Raw genomic sequence first — 23,376 nt, 5'->3', positions numbered from 1 at the left:
TGTGTTTGCATTAAATCATCGGCTAACGGAACAACAATAGGACCAGTAATCTGAATCACACCTTGGATTATTTGGAAGTTAGTATAGAAGATCAGTTAATTGACAAAAAAATGAAAATGACACATTTAAATGATACATAGATAATAGATTTATGTTGGTTTGGAATTACCATAGGAATGCTAATTTGAATTACTCCACACAAAAGACCCGCAAATTCGTAAAAGAGGATGAATCATATGAACAAAGAAATGACACAGATTAATGCGAAGTATTTAGTTTTGAAAAAAAAATTGGATGTAATCATCACAAAAATACCAAAACCACTAAAAGAAAGAGATTAAAACAAAAATTAAGAAGAAGAAGAATGATGGTCACCCATTTGCAAAAAGGAAATATTACAAAACAATGGTAACAAATAATCACATAATTTGGAAATGGAGAGAAGCATAAAGTTGCATGAATGAAGGTAATATATATATATATATATATATATATATATATATATATATGGGGTAAGGGATATGCACATTTAAGGGAAACAAAACTTGAAAAGAGCATATGAAAAGATAATGCATATAAATGGTGAATATATTATTAGGCATATAATTTCTTCAAAGTAAATGTTGCATATGAAAAGAAAAATGAAACGGATACATATTGATTGGTGGGCATTGGAAGAGGAGCAAGAATTAAATTAACTACTAAATTGAGTTTTAGAGAGAAATAGGAAGTGATGTGGCATGATAGAGTGATTTAATTGGATGTATTGGATGACATGGCTAAATGAAAACATTTGATTGGTTTAAGTGAATTAGGGTTTAGATAAACATTAGGATAACTATTTAGGAATTATATATATAGATAATATAGGGTTTTGCTATAAGACACCCACCTTTAAATTAGAATGTGTCTTTTAGCAAGCCACACCTTTGCTAGTTGACAAAAATATTAATTTTTTTCTTAAACAACCAAAAAAGGAAGAGTATGACTGTAATTAATTAATATTTATTAAAAAAACTAAAATTCCAATTTTTGCTTTCTTTGTCCAATTGGTCAGCAATGCATATGGCTATTTATGGTTGAACTATTTTTGGCCAAGTGAATCATCTTCTTCTTTACCTATTTCAGAAGCGCTTAAATAGCCAATAGAATTGAAAGATTAAATCTTTGCGGCGGTTAAAATTTTCTAAATTGATTTTAAAATTAAAAATTAGTTTAAGGAATGAAAGAGATCTAAAAAAATTGCAAGTAGATCAGAAACATTATTTCCGGCAACAACAACAAAGAAGCTAAAGTGATTTTTTTTTTTATCAAAACAATAAGTCTTCGTTTTTTTTTATCAACCCATTGGTCATTCATTACGGAGAGGCCTGATAAAAAAATGGAAATTGAATGATGAAGGAAAAGAAAATCAATTTTTGCTCTGATAAAACAAAATCAGTTTAACTGAAGAAAAGAAAATTGTTGTTTATAATTATATGTTAATTACGGTAATACCCCTCCTTTTTTGGTTGTTTAAGAAAAAAGTTGGATATTTTTGTCGACTAGTAAAGGTGTAGCTTGCTAAAAGACACCTTCTAATTTAAAGGTGGGTGTCTTATAGCAAAACCCTATATTATATATATAAATAATAAGATATTACTTTTGTCAAAAAAAAAATAATAAGATATTACTTATTGGTCGGATTAGTTTGGTAGATTATATAAAAGATATGGATTTTTTTAAGGAAAAAGATATGGATTGTTTTTCGGAAGATTTAGTTGAAAAAATAAAGATATTACTTGTTGGTCGGGGATTGGTCGGTATTCAATGAAAACACATAAAGCGTTAATCTTGATCGGTCTTAATAACATATCAAACGATTTTAGATTTTTGTAAAATTGAACATGGATGATTTAAATGATATAAACTTTCAATCCAACGGTGGATTTTGTAAAATTTGTATTCGATGAAGCGTTATTGAGCAATATATATATATATATATTGTCTTTTAGTAAAAACAAAGTTTAAGGAAATCTGTCTCTGTTCCTCCCTCCGTCCCTCCCTTCGCACATCGATCGATCGAAACACCAAACAACAATCACTGAACACACAGCACGGTTCAATTCAATTTAATCAAGTACGTTTATAATTCCCAATCTTTCACTTTAATATTTTGCTTCTATTTTTCTTTTCTTTTTATTTCCATGTCTATTTTTTCTGTTTTTTAATTTCTGAGTTTTGATTATTGAGATTTGGATGATTAATTTAACTGATAAGACTTTAACTTCTGTCATGTTTGGTTGGTTTCTTCATAATAATAGAATTGATGATTCTATTTCAAGTTAAAAATTCTAGAATTTAGTGTCATGTTTAGCTCACTTTTATTTATATGATGAATGAATGAATCCAAAACTCCTTAGTTAGTGTTTTATCTCTTTCAAATGGATTTTTCTAGAAATAGGGTTTCTTTGTGTTAGATTTTAACTTGTCACTAAAATCAGTTTTATTTTTTTAATTTAACGGCTTTGCTGTTACTTTGTTAGGTCACAAAAGGTATTATTGAAAATGAAAAGACAAAAGGAAAGTGACATAGACAGACTCAGTGCCTTACCCGACCATCTCCTTTTACATATAATTCAATTTATGACCACACAACAATCTGCCCAGACTTGTGTTTTGTCTAAAAGATGGGAAAACCTTTGGAAATCTGTCACTAATATCAACTTGCATCACTTTGAACTATATGATGGTGATATCTTTGAAGATTTTGTATCTCACTTTCTATCTACCCGTGACAACTCTATTCCCCTTCATACCATCTCATATGCGAATGGATGTAGGAATTATCCATATCCCGCTCAAACTAATATTCCCATACAGATCATGGAATATGCTGCGTCACATGACGTGCAACAACTCGAAATCAATACTCAACTAGACCACATAACTAGTACTAATTTTGAGTTGCCCCTTTCCATTTTTAATTGTGCTTCTTTGACATCCCTTTCTCTTTGCCTATGGGATGTAACTAAACTGTATACCATAATGTTTCCAAAATCTTTGAACTTGCCAGCATTGAAAACTTTAAAACTTTCGTGTTTCACTTTCTTTACCGGTGACAATGGCTATGCTGAGCCCTTTTCAACATGTAATATGTTGAGTAAGTTGGCCATTATGGCTTGTAGAATACAGGATGATGCGCAAGGCATTTGCATATCCAATTCTAAAGTTTCTAATTTGGCCATAGGTGTATTTCATCCTACATCCAAGATTTGCAAAGTCATACTTTGTACTCCAAAACTCACTTCTCTCACTATCAAGGACATTGTTGCTACTTTCCCAGCCCCTTCTAGTTCTACATGCAATTTAAATTTGTTGGAAGAACTAAAATTTGAATGTACGCATGGACCTCCCACTATGGGAGACGATAACTTGATTGGTTGGTTGCATTTGATTGCTAAAGTCAAGATAATGACTCTCAGTTTCACATTCCTTACATTGTTGGTTAATGTAAGTTACTTTAGTATTTTTTTCCCCGCTTCATATTTTTTATTTTGAATGTATACAATTCACTCTAATTTTATATGTATAATAATATGCAGGTTCTGAAAAGGAATGATTCACTGAAAACCCAATTTCCTAGTTTTGTTAAATTGAAGTCATTGAAAGTGGAATCTTACCCATGGGAAAGTGATGAGGAAGCAAGAGAACTGGTAACATATCTACTTCGGAATTCTCCACCACCTGCCACCTTTGTTATCAGTCAGGAGGGTGTAGACCTAACTTCTGACGGCTGTGTGTTTGTTGGATTTAACATACCCCGTTAGGTTTATAGTCGACTAAGTTTTATTATATATTATATTATATTGTAACTCTTTTGATATGTTATATTATTCTAATGTTATGAAACTCTTTTCGGATGTTATGTTATCTTGTAACTCTTTGTCTTCTTTATTTGTATTCATTTATTGTTAACAACGGAACCGAGTTACATTAATATTATTTAGGTGTTACGTATAGTTAATCAAAATTTGGTAAATGCAAATAATAATAATAATAATAATAATAATAATAATAATAATAATAATAAAATTTTAATCTTTATTCATATTATATATATGATGATAAAGTTTCATGTTATAAATATGATGATAAAGTTGGAGGGAAGAGTTCAAATCTTGGTATCCTTATCCAAGGGTATGTAGGCCATTTCTTTGCAGGGATCAAATAAGCTGTAATTAGCAGTTTTGCAAGGCATCGACATATACAGCAGCTAGCAGTGGAGTCATTCCAAGCTTTCCAATAACGGGTGCGACTCCCCAAAAGGAGAACAGAAAAGAAACCAACTCCAGTCAAAAGGAGAACAGAAGGTGTGATCTTTGCAGCAACTCCCCATCCATATTCGTCGAATATAAATTGGCTTACAAGCATCATCGTGAAGGTAGCGATTCCAGTTGCAGTTGAGAAGTCTCCCATAAAGGACGAGTACTCATTCGGACTAGGAAACTGAGCTTTGAGCTTAGATTTCCATGTAACTTCAACAAGATTAATGCTTATTCCATATGCAACCACTAAAGTGGCAAGATCCCTTATATATCTTGAATACATCAAGAACTTCAATCTCTCCATTGTTCCCATTTTCGGCTTCTCCTGTAAAGATGCATAAACGGTGTACAATGTCAGCCATTTCAATTTTCAAATATTATTAAAAAGTGTATACAGCTTTTCAGAATTTCCTGGTTTAGCGGCCCCCCGAATTTAATTTCCTGGTTCCGCCATTGATTGAAAGTGAAATCTTACCCATGGATATGTGATGAGAAAGTAAGAGAAATGGTAGCATATCTACTTAAAAATTCTGGCGGCTGTGTGCTTGTTGAATCTTACCCATTGTAACTATTTTTTTGTCAAGTGTAGTTTGCTCGACTTTGTGTTTGTATGACTGCTCGTTTTGTATGTCTAATTTTGTCAAGTATTTATTTATCTGAACTAAACTTGAACTCGTATGCATGTTTATCAAATATTCATATACTCGACAAATGATTATTCATCTTGTAATGTTGAGTTGAATATCTTGCGCGCTTGACGATTTAAGCAATTTTTAGGTTTGACGACTAGCTTCATTAATGTAGTTTTTGTTTGTATGTTCACAAGTATATGTGCGTCTTAATGTTCTATTTGCCAAGTGTAACCACACTTTGCACTAGTATTTGCTAAACGATGTCTCATCAATAGGCATGGTTCACCATTTTATGCTTTGCTTGTAAAGTCGGAAACTTTATCGAGTGTTCAAAGTTGGACTCAGAATAGGGAACAATGGAAGGATAACTACTAAGAATTCTTGCCCCACGGTGTGAACCTCTCATCGCGAGCTATCTAACCATACTGCGACGATGGAGCTCTGTTGAGTGTTCCATGTCTGGTGTAGATTCAACTCGAAGAGAGTTTGAACCTTGCCTTTATAAAACTTTAAGATTTATGCTTGTGCCTAAGCACTCTTCCATTGAAAATGAGTGGAACTTGATGTAGTAAGTTATCTTTTTGGAAGAGGTGTTATAACATCTCATATTGATTTATCTAGAATGTCAATAAGAGCGTAAATAACAAACTGACAAACAATATATGTATACTACTGAGAAGCAAAATACTAAATTGTCGTAATGTCGGGTCATGGCCCTGAATATCAGAGGCATATATAACTAATATACAAATTTATATACAACTTGTCCAAAACTTTTCTCAGTGCATAATGAATAAAATAAACAGGGAATTGTCCCCATGAGCTTAGCTCAATTGGTTGGGACATCAGCATTTTATATGCAGGAGCCAGGGTTCGAACCCTGGACACTCCACTTATCCATCTTTAAAGGTGGAATTTCAAGCCACTAGGCTACCTGACCAAAAAAAAAAATAAACAACGAATTTTGCACAAGTCTTCAATCTGTCAAGTATCTTCGTCTCCTTCCTCTTTCGCTTAGCTATGCAATCACCTATTTTTCTGAAAAAATACGGGAGTCGTGATGTGAGACTATTAAGCCTCAGCGAGTTCCTACTACTCAAATTAAGCATACAAACAATAATATCATTCATCGACTTTTCTCCCTCCACTACAAATCCTCCAAAAACCACCTATTTTACACAAAATGTTGCTTTCAAAACATACTAAGGGTACGTTTAGCCCAGCTTTTTTTAGAGCTTATGTAAACAGGTTATAAAATATAAATTATGTTTTATGCAATTTTATAAGTTCACACTAGTGAAAATTGTAATTTTATAAGCTATTTTATCATAAACTATCTTGACAAACTTATAATAATATATAAAAATTGCATAAGTTGTTTGCATAAGCTCTAAAAACAGCTGAGCCAAACAAGCCCTAAGTCATCAAAAGACTTCACACACTATTTTCAGTTGAATGCAAAGGTAATATTACTCTAATGTTTTTCTCATTTAATTTCTTAGTGTTTTTGTTTCATTCACGTCAAAAAATTATATCGATATCACTTGGATTCTAGAACTCGAATGGTTCAAAATTGTGTATCGATCGAGTTCTAGAATTCAAAATCTGTTTTATTAAATTGTTCATGCTATTTCAACTATAAATAAATACTCATCACGATCCTGTAGTGATGTGAAGCCATGCATGTGTTAAAGTTAAAGTTGTGAATCGTCTAATTGAATGCACCTAAAGTTAGATTCACATGAACTATTGGAAAAATAAGGCTAACACTGAATCCAATACAAGAAATACTGATTGAAGTGGTCCCATTATAGGTCGATGTAGAGATTTTTACTTTGAAAGCAACAAATGAAAATAGTGGGGTTCACGAGTTTATGTGTGGCTTGTTGGGATGCAAAACAATAAATTAAACAAATTTTGGCGTTTACATGTAGGAGTACTCTCTCTTGAGTAGGGGAAGTACGAACCCGGATTTGCTGCTGTTGAAAAAACACGCAGTTACAAGCCGTAATTAATCTCAGCCATTGATTTTACATAAGATAGTTTACATTATATATATGCACTGAAATCATCCTAGCCATTAATTACGATAGAACGGTTGTTGCTGTAACTGCGTCAACGCAGTTACAGCAGGAAATCTGTTTCCATTCCTTCACCTCCTTTTACTTTCCATCATTTTGTACAATGTGTCAGTTGTCAAGCCTATTGCATTTTCTCTCATTCTTAAATTGGTTTTTCGAAAAGGTATGGCACCGAAGAAATTACTGGCTGAGTCATAGATCGATGCACTTTCTTTAAGACGTTTCATGGCATGTTTTTGCTTAACTGGTCAGCTTAAGCTTCCACGAATTCCTCCTTTTCGGGTCCCTCACTTCCTTTTCTGTAAGAATTGTGAACTGTTAAAAATAGTTCATGACTCTAGATACGGCCCTGATTAAACCAATACAAACAATATAGTATAGGTATGCCATTATTAAGAAAAAAACCAAACATGCTTCAATTCTTTTCTGTCATCCATATTGGATTCCTTGATATATCTCTTGTAAATATAACAATAACAAATCCTTCACGTAATAATCAATACATAGAGAGAAAACAAATGAGTCCCTTTCAATTTTGAAGATGTTACAATTTCTGTTACTTTTTTTCAATGATGCATATCTAAGGATATGAACAATTTGGTCTGTATCATAGTCATAGGGGTGGTCCTATTTCTTTGTCGACATCTTTTTCCTTAATTCTCACCTTAGAAGGCTAAAGAAAATGAAATTTATATCTTTGTTGTACTTTTTAAAGCAATTATTTCTAAATATTCATAGACTAAGATCTATTATCTATTTATTTATATCCTACTGTTTTGTAATTTATATACGCTGACCTATAAAATATTTGAAACTAAAAGTTAAACTTAGGTTTGAATAATGGAGATTGGAAGCTTAATATATAGAACATTAGAATAAAATCTCACTGGCAATTTTCAATGAAGTGTATCATATATTTTTAATGAGCCAAATCATGGTTCTACTTATGTGTGTTTTCCACATACAAACAAAATAAATCTTTATTATTTAGCAGATTTGTGATAGAAACTGCTGACCATACACATAATAATGATATATTATGGCACTTTTTTTTTTTTTTTTTTTACTTTTTTTCATGTTTCATTTGTTTTAATCACATTTCTCACAAATGTGTGATTGGTCCGGAAGAGATTCAGTTACACTTAGCAAGTGGTTGAGGAATCGATCCCTCCACGTATGAAAAAAATCTGGTTGGAAGGATAGAACTCAGTTGGTTTGTTCAATAGGTTATTTCGCAAAGACTAATCATGTTATGACAATGTTATTATATAAAAGAGTCATTCCGTTGGATTAGGATTAAATGACTGAGATTTTAGGTCCGGTAATCCCAAATTCCGATCATCCAATGTGACTGAATTACATGTTCCTCGAGGAAATAGATTTCTTGCATTCGATCACACAACCATGTTGCAGAGTTAATATGAGTCATCTGATTAAAATCATATGATTGAGACCGCGTGAATGTGTGGTTATTTTGACCGCACATAATCCAGATTCGATCATGCAGGTCTATATTTTACTTTTCACTATTTTTTGGCCTGTAGTTAAAAGTGTAATATATTAAAATGAAAAAGAACAAACACATCATTTTCATACATCATATGAAAATATTATATAAACAGGATTATATTATATAGTATAGTATAGCATTTACCCTGAACTGTACTATACTCACCAAAATGAAGAAACAATGTTTCAAAGAATCAGAAACAAGTCCAAACCAACAAGTATCCTTGGAATATTGCTGTTGGTTTGAAGATGCATGCATTCTTGACATGGATTACTTTGTTAAGACTCTTTCAAACATCAAACAAAAAGGTGTTCATGCCGATTTAATTGGTTCCGTCATCACTCACTATGCTTCCAAATGGCTCCCTGACTTAGAAACTTCAAATGCAAATGCTAGTGCAAATTCACCTGAAAGTGTAACAACATCATGGATGAAGAAAAGGTTCTTTGTTGAAACTTTAGTCAGTGTTCTTCCACCAGACAAAGATTCAATTCCATGCAACTTCCTCCTTCGTCTTCTAAGAACAGCAAACATGGTTACTGTCGATTCTACTTATCGAACCGAGCTTGAGAACCGAATTTCATGGCAGTTAGATCAAGCTTCATTGAAAGAACTCATGATACCTTCTTTTAGTCATACTTGTGGGACCCTTTTGGATGTTGAGCTTATTATTAGATTGGTTAAGAGGTTTTTGAGTTTGGATCATGATGGATCTAAAAATGGTGCTGCTTTAGTTAAGGTTGCTAAGTTGGTTGATTGTTACCTTGCTGAGGTTGGTTTGGATGCTAATTTGAGTTTATCTCAATTTGCTGCACTTGCTGGTGCTCTTCCTAGTCATGCAAGAGCTACTGATGATGGTTTGTATAGAGCCATTGACACTTATCTTAAGGTATGTTTTCTTTTTCATCTTTTTAATTAGTTTCATATTAAATTGCTTGATTAGTAGAGTTAATTCTTTCTTATTAGGCTATCTTTATATATACTCTTAAATTAATTTTCAATGACTATGAAAGAAAGAAGTGTCAAGAAGAGGATGATTCATTTGGATATCCTAGAAAATGTTTCTTGTTTGATCCAACGGCCGAGATTCACAACCGCGTGCACAGAAAAGTCCAAATCTAGATAGGACCTGGATCACAAAGCTGGTTGTAAACTGTAATCAACATTTCTTCTACATTTGGCTTTTTCTCTTGTCCACATTATACTGATGCATGCAAAGTGTGATGTGCCTGTTTTGCTGAAATGGAACGTTATTAATGATTACTTGAGTATATGAAAACTCTATCTAATATTAGGTGTCAAAGCTTGGCATTTCCTTCCTTATAGATATGTATATTTATTACTTGTTGCCAAAAAGAACATTAATTTCCATCTAAATTCAAGAAACATACCATTTATCAGTAGGCCACCTTAGTTGTTAGTTTTCATTTGGATTCTATGCAGTCAGTGGTCATTTGATCAAGATCAGACGGTGCAGAAACCATGCACATCTAAAGTACCGAGCTTAAAATTTGGACCGTCTAATCTTGATTCAATAATTATTGATGTTTTGACTGCATGGAATTCCAACTACGTGCAATCCAAATCCATTTATTTAGGTCGTATCGCATCTAATGTGACCGTGTCAACCTATTTATTTTTGTTATAGGCACATCCAAGCGTGTCGAAGCAAGAAAGGAAGGGACTGTGTAGGTTGATTGATAGCAGGAAACTCACACCAGAAGCCTCACTTCATGCAGCTCAAAACGAACGGTTGCCGGTGAGAGCTGTTATACAGGTTCTCTTCTCTGAACAAACGAAACTCAACCGCCACATTGATTGGAGTGCTTCTTTCAGTAGTATGAGAAGTCCAAGTGGATATGGTGGTGTGCTCGACACGCCAGCACGGTGCCTTTCGAAGCGCGAAATGAACGTGCAGCAAATGGAGATAAAGAAACTGAAGGAAGATGTTTATAGGCTGCAAAGCCAGTGCAATGCCATGCAAGCACAGATGGAAAAGATGGCTGAGAAGAAGAAAGGTTTCTTCAAATGGAAGAAACTTTCTTTTCATAAAAGCAATGGAGAGATGGAGAATGTTGAACAGCAAGAAGCTGAAACTGAATTTGGGTTTGGAAGACAAACACCTACGGACATGAAAACTAGTACTGTGGCCAAAACTAGGACTCCTCAAAAGTGGAGGAAATCTCTATCCTGAAAGAGAAGCTTTCACTGTCAATGTCAATAACAAAATAAAAAATTAAGTTGTTATATAAGTTTGTTTATTGGAGTTAAAAAACTTTGGAAATAATGTAGGATAGAGACCTACTTTGGAATAAATTCAATAAAGATGTGGCGATGCCAAAGTTTTGGATACAATTTTGACTACATAAATCGAAGTTTTATATGCAACATTTAGTAGTTAGTGGTTTGTTTCTTATGTTCTATTAAAAAGTTGTTTAGTAACATAAAAGTTTGTTTTGTATGTGCTTCAGAGCAGATCGAAAGCACCCTAAGAGTATTACATCAAGACGAGATTGTTTTTTCTGTACCAAGATCATTTCTGCTTGTAAGTTTGATGAAGGGAATTATGAATAAGGAAATTAATATAGCAGATTCTAGCAGAAATATTCATACATCATTTTCACACAATTTCTAGCAGAAAAGTAAGTGCTTACAGAAAATTCAAAGAAACAGAAACCTAATTATTGCAGCCAAAAACAACAAGCTGTTATCAGCTAAAAAATCTTATAAACAAATGAAATAATAGAATCAAACCTATATTTTGCACACAAATTTTTTTTTTATCATGATAAATTGTCACTCACTTATTCAGCTAGCATCACTCGAATTGTAAAAGGTCAAGAAGCATAAAAAGCCGACGACTTCTGCAGAGCCGCCTCAAATGTTCATAGTTTCACTGCTTTCTTGATAACTTTGATGGATGACTTCATCCCTTGAAACAAAGATGGAGATGACGGGATTCGTCTCAAGACCTTTGCACTCTCTGATCTAACAAGTTTTTTTCCCAACTTTTGTTGTTCTACTTTCCAAGTTTTATCAATTTTTCTACCATTTGTTTCCCCTACTTCTTCTGCAGAGGAATTTTTATATCCAGTAGCATCATCATTCTCTATTTTATCATCTTCTTTCTCTATCCGACAGTTATTGTCTTTAAGGACTTGCAGCTCCTTCTTCATTTTATCAAAATCAGAATCTGAAACTTTTGAGACCTTCAACTCCTTTTGTGGAAACTTCTGATTCAGTTGTTGGATTATATCTTCTGTCCTATCATCAGAAGCACTTTCATTTGTTTCTTGTAAATCTTTTCCTTCTTCTCCTTGACCATTCTCTAAAAGCATTTCAAGCCACTTTTCAACATTCCCTTTACCTCGCCGGTTCCTGGTTTCTTCGTCTTCGTCAACTTTGTTCTCATGCAAACCGCCAAATGAAATGCCAACAGTTCTCTTCCCTTCGGATATTTCTAGCTTATGAAGTTTGTGTTCAATTGAGTTTTCTTCATCCAAGGCAAAAATAGCTCTCTTCCCTTCGGCAATTTCTAGCTTATGAAGTTTGTGGTCAATTGAGTTTTCTTCATCCAAGGCAACAATTGATTTGCTATGATCCTCTAGCTTCTCTTCTGTGTCATTATTATTCACTGCAATGTTCAGCTCCTCTTCATTTTCAAATTCCATTTCTTCTTCCTCCATCAAAACTCGAAGCTCCTTGTGAAAAGGTGTTCTTGGCCTATTTTGAGGCAAATAAAGAACATGTTTATTGGACCTCTCTTCTTTATTGGACCTCTCTTCTTCAAAAGTGGAAGGATCATCTATTCTGAACCGCTTCCTTCCTTGCTCCCATTCAGGCCTAATCTGTTTCTCTATGTCATCTTTTATTTTGTACTTCTTATGAAGGTCTTTCTCAGCAGCATCGCAAATTGCTCTCTGCGCTTCAAGTCTAGCCATTAGTGCATTACTTGCAGCCTGGTTCAATCTTACCTGTTCCTTATACATCACACTCCTGCAGCAAAATAATATAATCGTCAGATCATTAAAAACATTTTACTTTAATCACAACTACTTCAAAAGTCACACATATGATTGATTGTGATTTACTGATAGTGTAAAACTCTCTACACCGACAGTAATAGTCATTTCAACTTTGGTTAATGAGGCTTACTGGTGCATGGTGTCTCTAATCATCTTCTCTAGCATGGTCCTGTAAGAAGATTGAGCTTCGGCCAACCGCCTGCATTTTTCTGCTTTCCTCTTACGTTTTATGAGCGCCATTTCGAGGTCTTGAATAACAACCTTTTCTTCTTCATTCTTGAGTTTCATTTCACTCACTTCATTATCTAACTTGTCCATTTCAGCTTGCATTTTTGTAGCTTCTTCTCTTTGCTTTAGTGAATCTCTAGCCATGACAATTGCCTGGTAAGAATTTTTAACAAAATTTGGATCTTCATTTTCTTTCAGCACATTCCCTTTTGTTTTTCTTGAAGCCACTGAAAAATACACAACATCAAAATCTAATTCTATATCTTCAAAGAATCAAAATCAACATTAGTATGATTAATCATATGCTATGATATTCATGCATTGCCACTAACCTATTGCAGGAGACATAGGTCTTGTCTTCTTACTGTGATTAATTTGTCTTAAAGCTAATGCATCATAAGGATCCCTTCGTGATTCGACGATTGCAGCAGGAGCAAGTCCTACTTCTTCTTTCAAACCAATGAAGTGTTGTGGAAATGAATGAGAATCCACTATTTGTGTATCATGCAACTCATGATTTTCTCCTTCAGAGAACAAAAATGAAAAGCCTCTATGCCTATCATTTACAAGCACAAATATCATCATCAAGTCAAGACTATTGAAAAAATCTCATTATGTAGAAAAATTGAGAATGAGAAACACAAGATTATTGCGAAAAACATTACCTAAAGTCTGAGTTTGATGAAGCAAAGATGGACAAAAATTGATTGACAGATATGCCTAATTGGAAATCCCACCATGGAACGAGGAATTCGAGTTTATTTTTCTTCCTTTTGCAAACTTGCCTTTGTAATATCCTTAGATTGCTTAGAACAGTTAAGCCTCCCCCTACAATTGTCATCCAAAAAGCGCAAAATCACAAACTGGCCTAATCAAAATAAATTCAACCTTCTCCACACTTCTAGATATATTCATGGAAGAGCTAAACAAGATAGCCATTTGAACTTATTTTGAGGATTGTTGTTTAAAAAACTCAATCATTGCATGATTTTCATTGATACTTAAATAAACCATCAATTTAGTTCCTAAACTACTCCTAACTCACTCTGCAATTTTGTCCCTAAACTGTATAAATATAATAAGTAGTCCCAAAATTATATAAATCCGTCAATTTAATCCCTCTTATTAAGATGTTATGGACTAAATTGACGGATTTTCATATATTCTGAGACTAAATTGACAAATTTCATATAATTTAGAGACTAACTTTATTGGTTTATTCTTAATACTTTTTCTTTCATAATTCTACACATTATAAATTCAAAGAAGATTATAAAGAAAGTAAGAGAAAGAACTTAATTACTTGAACAAGGAAACCAGTGATCAATGTCCCAAGCAAGAGGAGAAGCTGAATCGGCATGATAATACAAGACATTACCATATCCATCTACTCGAATCACTGCGGGATCAAAACCAGCATTCCTAAGATTCAAACCAAAATTAACATTAATAAACACAAACACAACACAATCCATAAAATCAAAATTTTCAAAACTTGTTACTATAATTGCTAATTTGCTAAATCAAGGTGAAGTAGCTACCCAAGATGGCTTAGTTGCCTCCACAAAATACTAACAAAGATTTTAGCTTTCGTCGTTGGCTTAGCTTTTGGATCAATAATTGGAAACATTTCATCCAAAAAACTTGCTCTTTCAACCTAATTGAAAACAAAACATTAACAAAAATGTTAAAATACAAATCCAACCCAGTTACAGAAATCAATGACCCAGATCAGTTTTTACCTTAAAGATTCAATTTTTAATATCAAAACAAAGAAAGAACAAATGTGGTTACCTCATCTTCGGGTAAAGCATAAGGAAGAAAAGTGAATGGAGGACCATGGCTATAAGGAGTGAAACCACGGTCACGACAGAGTTTAGCGTAGGCTTTTGGGTATCCGAGGTTGTCGTTGATGATAATTTCATCTGAAGTGAAACCATAATGTTCTGCCATTGTTGTTGTTGTTGTTGAGTTTGAAGTGGTTTGTTTGGAGTAAATGGTGAGAGCGTGTGTTTTGTTGATGAAGGAACCAACGGTCGAATTTGGATTACTTTTTAAAACGGAAAAAAAAAAATTAATTTAAGATTTGAGTGTTACACATAATAATGATGAATTGATGTGTTGGTAAGTTAATGGGGTAACGGTTATATGGAAGGAACCAGTACATGTCATCATACAGAAAAATTAAAATTAAATATTTGTAGGACCTTGAAGTTGAAATCTAGGAGATTGGTTCCGGTTGGTGTAGGAGGGGTGAGGTGGAAATGAATTGAGTGCAGTTGGCTAAAATATGGAAATGTTATATCAACCTCAAAAAGCTGGACGACATCGTATTCTTTTTACTTATAGTACGGTTATTGAAAGTAGTTTATAGTTCGGGACGAGTTCTGATATTAAGTGGTTCCAGTCTCTTCCCAAATGCAGTTGCGAGGATCGAACAGTGATCCTCTCTACTAAGTTCAGCGTCAATCACCACTAAACCAACTAACATTTGGTAATTTTAATACATGTTCGAAAAGCAACAATATGTGGCTGGCACATTTAGATATTCCTTGATCATTTTTTCTACATTTGATTTTTGACCCGTGCAAATAAAAAAATATTTATTAGGAAAGATTAACAGCTTAAATAAATCTTAATTACTTCAAATAATTAATTTATGCAAGTGCACATAAAGAATACTTTAATTTACCAAAAAAAATAAAGTGGTCGAAAGTAATTGGTAATGAAGTAGTATAGTTATGCGGACTATCCGGCTAACTCAAAGTATTATTGGAAAAAAAATAGAATTAAATGTTAGTTTTTTCAAACAATTCATCATTCAAAGAACTCATCGGCTACTTGAGTTTAATTCAATGTATTGGTTCGAACTTCAAAACAAAGAATTTTAATAATTAAAGTAAAAGAGACTCTATTTTTATTTTTTTTTATAAATAGACAAAATAATAAAATCATTATAACCCCACACACAAATAAAAAAATTGAAGTTCGAATCTCGGTCATAATGTCTATCCAACGATTTCGACGCTTTTTTGAGATAATTATAATTAATTAATTAATAATAATTAATTAATGTCCTAAATTCCATAGAAATGACACACATGAGTAAAACCCTCCGTTGTTGGCCGCAACGCCAGATCAACACCATCTTCCTCTTCTCTTTGTTATTCATTCATCATAACGGGTCAAGTTGTTGCTGAACATCGCCGTCCAAAGCGACCACCGTGCCGGAACTCATCCCCGCCGTAAGTATGTATTTTCCGACGACTTTCTTTCATATTCATGTCGAACTCTCTCTATTGGTTATGCATTGATTTTAACTCAAATTCTAGTGGTCAACGGAGATAAGGTTTTATTTTTAAGGAAAACTAATTGGTTTGGTTCTGCAGTGACAAACAAAAGTTTATGTTCTATTGGACTGGATTGATTATATATAACAGAAAAAGAATTGATTTTTATAAGTTCATGTTTGGATAGTTTGAACAAGAATTGCTTTTTTGTGTGTATACAATGTCATTATTTATGTCCTCCACTTTTAGCTTATGTTTGTTATCACAATGAGTACGCCAGAATCACGGTGATCCATCGTGATTTTGGAGAAGCTCTAGCTTCTGCAAAGGTGGATCACTGTGATTCTGGCCTACCAAACATACGCTTGTTAAATTTGAGAATTGATTATATGGTACTGTAGAAGGCTAGAATATTACCTTTTAAGTAGAATTGATTTTGGATATGAAATCAATTTAGAGGCTGGAAGCTAAACCTAACAAATTTGTAGTCAAATCACATTAACTCAAATGTGATTTTGGAAGGTCTAGACGTTGAACCAAACATAGGGAGACCCGCTTCACTCAAAATCTATTCAAAGGGATTGACAGACGCACGTTGAGATGTTCTCACCGAGCAACCAAACATACGCTTAGTCTTACTACAAGAAGGGATGATAAGTTGTTGTCCAAAACAGAAAAATGAAATAGTCAGGAATGTAGAGGAAGGTTGTCTAGTCTCTCTGCTTGTCAGAAGTAGAAAATCCCATAAAATTGCCACAGACCGAAATATGGGAGCCATAGTGTAATCTTTTCTACTGCCTCTGTATTTTATAAATATGTTTAATTAAGTTGTTCGTATTTGTTTATCAAGATTTTGAATTGTGAGATACAGATTGTAGAGCTTTGATACTTTCAATCTATCATTCTTTGTGGATTTCTTTAATGTATTAAATTGGATTACCCCTTAAATTCAAGCAGAGTCTGTAAATCAAAGATCTGACCATGCAAACAGCATTTTACAGCCATCATGTATTCTGCTTCTCTCACAGGTTCGTTCTCCCTTTTTTCCCCATGGTTTTATAATGTCGGTTTTCTATAGCAATATTTTAATTGATTGTAACCATATTTCAGAAAATTAAGTACAAATGCAAAGAGTAGTTTGGTGAAGAGTTGTGCACCATATATCCCTCAATTCGATTCAAAATGTCAATTCAATAGGAGACCTTGTATTTATAATTCTCCTGTCACCATTAATCCGAACAGATTGTTTGTGATACCTAACACAAATGATGGCCACCCAACTGCTTCTACAATGGATGATGAAATGAACACAAACCATGTTCCTAATGTTATATCGCCATTGTTTCTCAGCAATTGGTCACCACCAAGGTACCTATGGAGGGGATTATCAGTTTTAATTTTAGCAGGACAGGTAATTATGAAGGTTTTAAAGGGAAAGGTTCATTGGAAGAATACTCTTCAACAACTGGAGAGAGTTGGTCCAAAGTCGGTTGGAGTATGTCTTTTGACCTCAGCCTTTGTTGGCATGGCATTCACAATACAATTTGTGAGAGAGTTCACTAGGTTAGGATTGAATAGATCAGTAGGTGGTGTTTTAGCTTTAGCTTTCTCTAGGGAGTTAAGTCCCGTGGTTACAGCAATAGTCGTTGCAGGACGCATCGGAAGCGCTTTTGCAGCAGAATTAGGAACTATGCAGGTTTCTGAACAAATCGACACATTACGAGTTCTTGGATCAGACCCCGTTGATTATCTAGTGACACCGAGAGTGATTGCTTCTTGTATTGCTTTACCTCTATTGACATTATTGTGTTTTACATTAGGACTGGCGTCTAGTGCCCTACTCGCTGATGGTGTTTATGGAATTAGCATTAACATTATTTTGGATTCGGCTCAGCGATCTCTCAGAGCATGGGATATTATTAGTGCAATGATCAAGTCAGGGGTTTTTGGTGGTATTATATCTATTGTGAGCTGTGCTTGGGGGGTTACAACTATTGGAGGTGCTAAAGGTGTTGGAGAATCAACAACTTCAGCTGTTGTTATTTCTCTTGTTGGTATTTTCATTGCTGATTTTGCTCTTTCTTGTTGTTTCTTCCAAGGAGCTGGAGATCAGCTAAAGAATTGCCTTTAAGCAACCGATTGTGTATGCAGATTTTTATTTTTTCAAACTTTGCATTTGTTTTACAAGTCCTGTTCTTTTCCAGAAAAACATCACTTGACTAAATAATAAACAAGAATTGGTCCTAGCATTCTATGTGGAATTTCGGGTTCGAACCCGGATGACAGAGTATTCCTGTGTGGTGGAGATGGTACTGTTGGATATGTCTTGTGGCTTGGACATTATCTGGACTTGTTGCAGCACAGTTTGGAGATGTAGCAAGTAGAATTGAAACCAATGAGACAGTGAAAGAGTTTATTAGAAGATACTTTTGTTATAGAGATGATTTTGTAGGAATATGATGCATTCGTAGATGTTTTCAAGTGATGTTGGTGTATATGTAGATCACTATAGTGTAAACTAAAAAGTAAAATAGTAAATGGAGAAAAAAAAGACATAATGCATAGGATAAGTTATTAATTGTTGGTTTGAAATTTGAATTAGGACAAGGACCTTTTCTAAGGCAATAAACTCAAAGTGGTGTTTGTTTACCAATTACCACCATGTTTTGGACCCTCTATATCAGTCTCATATATTATTGATGTTTTCTCTTCGCCCCCCGATGTATCTTTTATACTCCCAAATATTCCAATTTTGCCCTTGATAAAAATTTTGGTTCGTAAAAACCGAAGTTTTTTCTAGTTCAAATTCAGAAAAAATTCGGTTAACTTGTAGAAACCGAAGTTTTTACTGAAGAACAAAAAAGTAAAATCTAGAGGGGGAAAAAGAACCATGGGGCCCCAAAGAGAAAACATATTGTGTTTCTAAAGAAAAATATTTGTGTTGAATTCAATAGTAGAACTATAGTCTAAACTATCTAGTGGTTGAAACTTGAAAGTAGTAGTGAAATAGTTAGGTGGACTATTTTGTTTTTTTTTTTTTTTTTTTGCTAATGGTAGACTATTTAATTAAATAAGATTATTGTTGAAAAAAGAATAAATATTTTGTTGGTATTTTAAAGTGACAATCAATTTGAGAGAGAGATCATTTGAAAACATATACAGTATGTTGAAAGAGATCAACTCAGTTAAATAAATTTCAATTTATTCGAGAAATTAATTTCTCTAGCTACATGTAAATTTATTATTTTAAAAAGAAATTGGAGTATCTTTTTACTAGGAGAGTGGTTGGGATGCATATCTTTAATGTCTAAAGAGCTGGCAATGGCATTTCTTTAGCGTTTAAATTCCTCTAACCTTCCTTACTTTTGTGCTGTTAAGCTCAGAATTCTTTATGTTTTATACTATTCTTGCTATTTAAGTACAAATAATGTAGTCTATCCCATTTAAATATTTGAATCTTGGTCGATAGTGATATTCCATACAATGATTACACATGCAATAATTTTAAATATTAACGACTTTTAACTCCCTTTTAAATCTTGATAAGGTGTGAATTATAAAACTTTGAAGTTGTTCATTTCTTAAGTAATTTTGTGTGTTGAAAAAAATATAGTGCAATCAGTTATTACTGATGGTAGTATAAAAATTTGAAAATAATAAATTTTTTGTGTGATAAATGTTCAAGATGGTCAAGCCACCGAAAAAGATTCATGCATTTGGATGGATTCATGCATCAATTTGTTTATTGATTTTTTGTTTTTTTTTTCCCTTCTGACTAAGACATTTAATTGAAATAAATGATAATAAGATTCATCAAAAAAACAAATTCATGCAGCCTCCATCTTGATGAAAGGTCTCCATCTTCCCTTAACACCACCGAAACAAATTCCCCAATAACTCCGATAAATTCATAACACGCACTCACGATGACCTAGGCGTCCATCTCCACCACCACTCGCTCCATTCTGCCTCTCTCAATCCAATCTAGTGCTTCCCAGAGCCCCACTAGCATCCTCTGAGCCTTGAACCTCCTTCGTTACAACACCAACACATCCTCCATCCTCTTGTCGTGACAGTAATCCTAATACCCAACGGCCATCACCTAAATAGTGAACATCCACATTGAGCTCTAGGACCCCATTGGAAGGAGAATTTTAGCTAATGTTGCTATCACAAAACGAATGGTTACTATGCAGAGGGATCACAACTTTCATCACGTTGAATCAAACGAATATCAATTAAATTATTTATCCATTATAAAAAGTATGAAAATTATTATATATGTTAATCTCTAAATTTAAGAGACAAGATTTATCTTGGTTAATGTTTTAAAGATTTTTATTTACCTAATTGCCTTAGCAAAACCGCAAAGTACAGATTAAGATAGGCTGCTTTTCTTCAATCTAGACTAGAACTAGAACTAGAACCCCACATATAATTGGACAAGCAAACAAACAAATTAATAAGCCACTTGTGCGACATGATTATTATGTGATACTATTAAAATCAATCAAATCAATACTAGTAGTATAAAATATCTTCTATCCAGATTATCTGTATTTTATTTTGAAATAGTGATGTCTTATTATTATAAAAAAAACATTAAAAAAATAGTAATGTCTCTTTCATTAATAAACATGAATTTTTGAATGAAGACTTAATGACTTTTAGTGATGTCATATGATAATGAATTAATATTATCTTGAAAAAAAAAATATTCACTACGTATGAGAGATATTTAAAATATTTATAGTTGAATTAACATAAATTGAATAGAGGTACTCCCACAATTAAAACTATTGACTTAAGTAATTATAAATAAAGAGGGTTTAGTTGGACCGTTAAAAATAAAATAAAAAAAGGAAACATTATAGTCCTATCTAGAAGTTGTATATATTATTAAGGGTCCACAATTTTTTCAACGCAGAGAATAAGAATTCATCGATCAATTTTGTTGACAAAGTCGCATATTAATTATTACATCTGTTTTTATCCATCTAGATCTAGAAGTCCAGATGTTATTCATCTGATTTTTCTAGATGCCAATATTTGGGAAATGAAGACTTTACACATTTTCTCAAAAAAAAAAAGACTTTACACATGTGAATTTCCAACTTTGAAAAATAAATGTGACCACGTTTGTATTGGAGAGTACTAATTGGGTGGTTAGTTTTTCATTATGTAGTGTGCTATTCGGTGATCTCTTGTGCCTCCTTTTATAAATTTATTTTTGAGTTTAAACTTTAAACTGACAATGACAATGTAAATTAATTTTATTGCTTTAAAAAATGTAAATTAATTTTATATTAATAATTAATAAAAATAGTTCAAACTTTCATGTCATATTAAGTAAATGAAGTTAAGGAATGTAACGCGGTGAAAAACATAGTTGTTGTGATTGGTTAATAGTGTAAGATTATTTTACACTGTCCGTACATATTATTTTATCTCCATTTTTATTTAGCTTTTCCTAATAAAAAATACTAATAATTTCATTTAACACATTTGCACACATGCATTTCTTTCTCTAAAATTATGCCGGAGAGTAAGCCACTAAGACACTGTTTGATAAGTCCAATAAGCTAGCTTATAGTTTATTGAACTAGCTTATAAGCTTGTTTGAAAAAAATGTGAAGTGTTTGGTAATGAACTTCTCTAACTAGCTTATAGCGTTTTTTGAGATGCTATTTCAAGTAGCGTTTGAGCTTATAGCTTATTATAACTTATAGCTTTTTCATTTTATTCCATATTTACCCTCATTAATTTTATTTTTTATAAATTAGTAATAACTACCCACTAACACTTACAAAAAAAAAAATTACCCACTAACCATGTATTTTTATGTCATTTTGTACTTACAACAGCTAAATTTGCCAAACACTTTAATTTTAGGCTCTGTTTGGTAACACAAATAAGCTAGCTTATAGCTTATTATATGAGCTTATAAGCTTGTTTCAAAAAATTAGAGGTGTTTGGTAACAAGCTTTTTGTACTAGCTTATAGCTTTTTTTCAGATGCTATTTCAAGTAGCATTTGAGCTTATAGCTTATAGCTTTTTACACTTTATTCCATTTTTACCCTTTAATTTAATAACTACCCACTCTAAAAAATAAACTACCCACTATCAATTATGTAATTTTATATTTAATAACCACTTTAAAAGCTAATTTTACCAAACACTTTAATTTCAATAAGTTGGCTTTTCAGCTATCAGCTAGCTTATAGCTTATTTTTACCAAACAGACCCTTATTCTACTAGCTTTTCAGCTATAAGCTACCAGCCATCAGCTATAAGCTAGTTTTTTAACTATAAGCTAGCTTATCAACTATCAGTTAGCTTATAGCTTATTTTTACCAAACATAGCCTAAAATGTAATGATAAGAAGTTTAAATAATATGCTGACTTCGATCTTCAGCAAAATTATAAACAAAAATAGAATCTATTTATGCTCGAGGGTAACAACAACTCAATCCTTGACAAGCATGAATATGAGAATATTTCATTTATATAAAATTTATTTATGTCAAAAGGATTCATGCAAGGTTCGGGTCAAAATAAAGGGGATTTAGTTTTCAAAGTTCATAAATGATCTACATAATTTATAAGTAAATATGTTAACTATTTTATCACGTTTAAGTATATTGTTTCAAAATTGTTCTTTTGAAGCACAAAATTGTTCTTACATTAATTACTTAATATTTTTACATACAATTAAGAAAATTAAATACACTCACTGCATAGAAGATACTTTGGTTATAGTGATGATTGTTGCATTTGTAGTTGTTGGGTTCATAGTGCTATTTGCTCTCATCTTTGCCACTTCTTTGAAGCTCTTCAATTTCCAAAGGAGATAGAATAGAATAATAGATGTTTTCAAGTGAATGTTGGTGTATATATATATATATATAGATCACTATAGTGTAAACTAAATAGTAGAGGAAAAAAATACAGAAAAGCATAGGACAGGTTATTAATGTTGGTTTGAATTAGGACAAGGACCCTTTCTAAAGTAATAAACTCCAAGCGGTATGTTTTGGACTTTAATATAGGTGAGGTCTACTCTATATCGTTTAATAATTTGGGGTATTAATATCTATAACAATTATTGAGAACAAATCATACAAATAAGTTTGCATGTGGTATATCCACAATTAACTTGTGACCAATTTTTATTTCAAAATACATATGGTTTGTTCTTATTAGTTTTAGAATAAGTATTCTCAAATTATCAAATGGTAGTTTTAAAAAAATCCAAATATTAGTCACAAACACTCTATTGGTCTCTCATTATAATATTAAGCT

General features: G+C 32.8%; 4 protein-coding genes, 1 long non-coding RNA gene and 1 pseudogene across 8 annotated transcripts; 3 read left to right on the top strand and 3 right to left on the bottom strand.

The window, feature by feature from the left end:
* Window positions 1–1,646: 1,646 nt before the first annotated feature.
* On the top strand, window positions 1,647–3,979 carry LOC123899743 (F-box protein At1g60400-like). Its single transcript, XM_045950954.1, has 3 exons — window positions 1,647–2,119; window positions 2,526–3,492; window positions 3,585–3,979. The coding sequence occupies exons 2-3, from the start codon at window positions 2,548–2,550 to the stop codon at window positions 3,807–3,809; spliced, it is 1,170 nt and encodes a 389-aa protein (XP_045806910.1). The 5' UTR covers window positions 1,647–2,119; window positions 2,526–2,547; the 3' UTR covers window positions 3,810–3,979.
* A 174-nt stretch (window positions 3,980–4,153) lies between these two features.
* On the bottom strand, window positions 4,154–4,677 carry LOC123896695 (annotated as a pseudogene).
* Window positions 4,678–8,629: 3,952 nt separating this feature from the next.
* LOC123897139 (root phototropism protein 3) lies at window positions 8,630–11,118 on the top strand. Its single transcript, XM_045947649.1, has 2 exons — window positions 8,630–9,419; window positions 10,179–11,118. Exons 1-2 carry the CDS (start codon window positions 8,700–8,702, stop codon window positions 10,722–10,724), a joined length of 1,266 nt encoding a protein of 421 aa, XP_045803605.1. The 5' UTR covers window positions 8,630–8,699; the 3' UTR covers window positions 10,725–11,118.
* Window positions 11,081–15,224, bottom strand: LOC123897138 (WD repeat-containing protein 87). The gene is made up of 7 exons (XM_045947648.1): window positions 14,578–15,224; window positions 14,325–14,440; window positions 14,087–14,205; window positions 13,449–13,611; window positions 13,116–13,339; window positions 12,686–13,010; window positions 11,081–12,526 (listed from the first exon to the last, which is right to left on the bottom strand). Exons 1-7 carry the CDS (start codon window positions 14,734–14,736, stop codon window positions 11,416–11,418), a joined length of 2,217 nt encoding a protein of 738 aa, XP_045803604.1. The 5' UTR covers window positions 14,737–15,224; the 3' UTR covers window positions 11,081–11,415.
* Window positions 15,225–15,875: 651 nt separating this feature from the next.
* On the top strand, window positions 15,876–18,751 carry LOC123897137 (protein TRIGALACTOSYLDIACYLGLYCEROL 1, chloroplastic-like). Of its 4 annotated transcripts, none has more exons than XM_045947645.1 (3): window positions 15,876–16,028; window positions 17,031–17,101; window positions 17,184–18,751. In XM_045947645.1, the coding sequence occupies exons 2-3, from the start codon at window positions 17,055–17,057 to the stop codon at window positions 18,202–18,204; spliced, it is 1,068 nt and encodes a 355-aa protein (XP_045803601.1). In that variant the 5' UTR covers window positions 15,876–16,028; window positions 17,031–17,054; the 3' UTR covers window positions 18,205–18,751. The 4 variants fall into 4 exon arrangements, with proteins under 4 accessions (XP_045803601.1, XP_045803600.1, XP_045803602.1 ...); XM_045947644.1 differs by having other exon boundaries at window positions 15,876–16,032; XM_045947646.1 differs by having other exon boundaries at window positions 15,876–16,032; window positions 17,028–17,101.
* A 959-nt stretch (window positions 18,752–19,710) lies between these two features.
* LOC123897136 lies at window positions 19,711–23,024 on the bottom strand. Its single transcript, XR_006804835.1, has 2 exons — window positions 22,809–23,024; window positions 19,711–20,240 (listed from the first exon to the last, which is right to left on the bottom strand). It is a non-coding gene; the product is annotated as an uncharacterized LOC123897136 (long non-coding RNA).
* Between the last annotated feature and the right edge of the window lie 352 nt (window positions 23,025–23,376).

Source organism: Trifolium pratense, linkage group LG7, assembly GCF_020283565.1.
Source record: "Trifolium pratense cultivar HEN17-A07 linkage group LG7, ARS_RC_1.1, whole genome shotgun sequence".
Classification (NCBI taxonomy): Eukaryota; Viridiplantae; Streptophyta; class Magnoliopsida; order Fabales; family Fabaceae; genus Trifolium; species Trifolium pratense.
The sequence above is the reverse complement of the archived record's forward strand: the minus strand, read 5'-3'. Positions and strand labels throughout refer to the sequence as shown.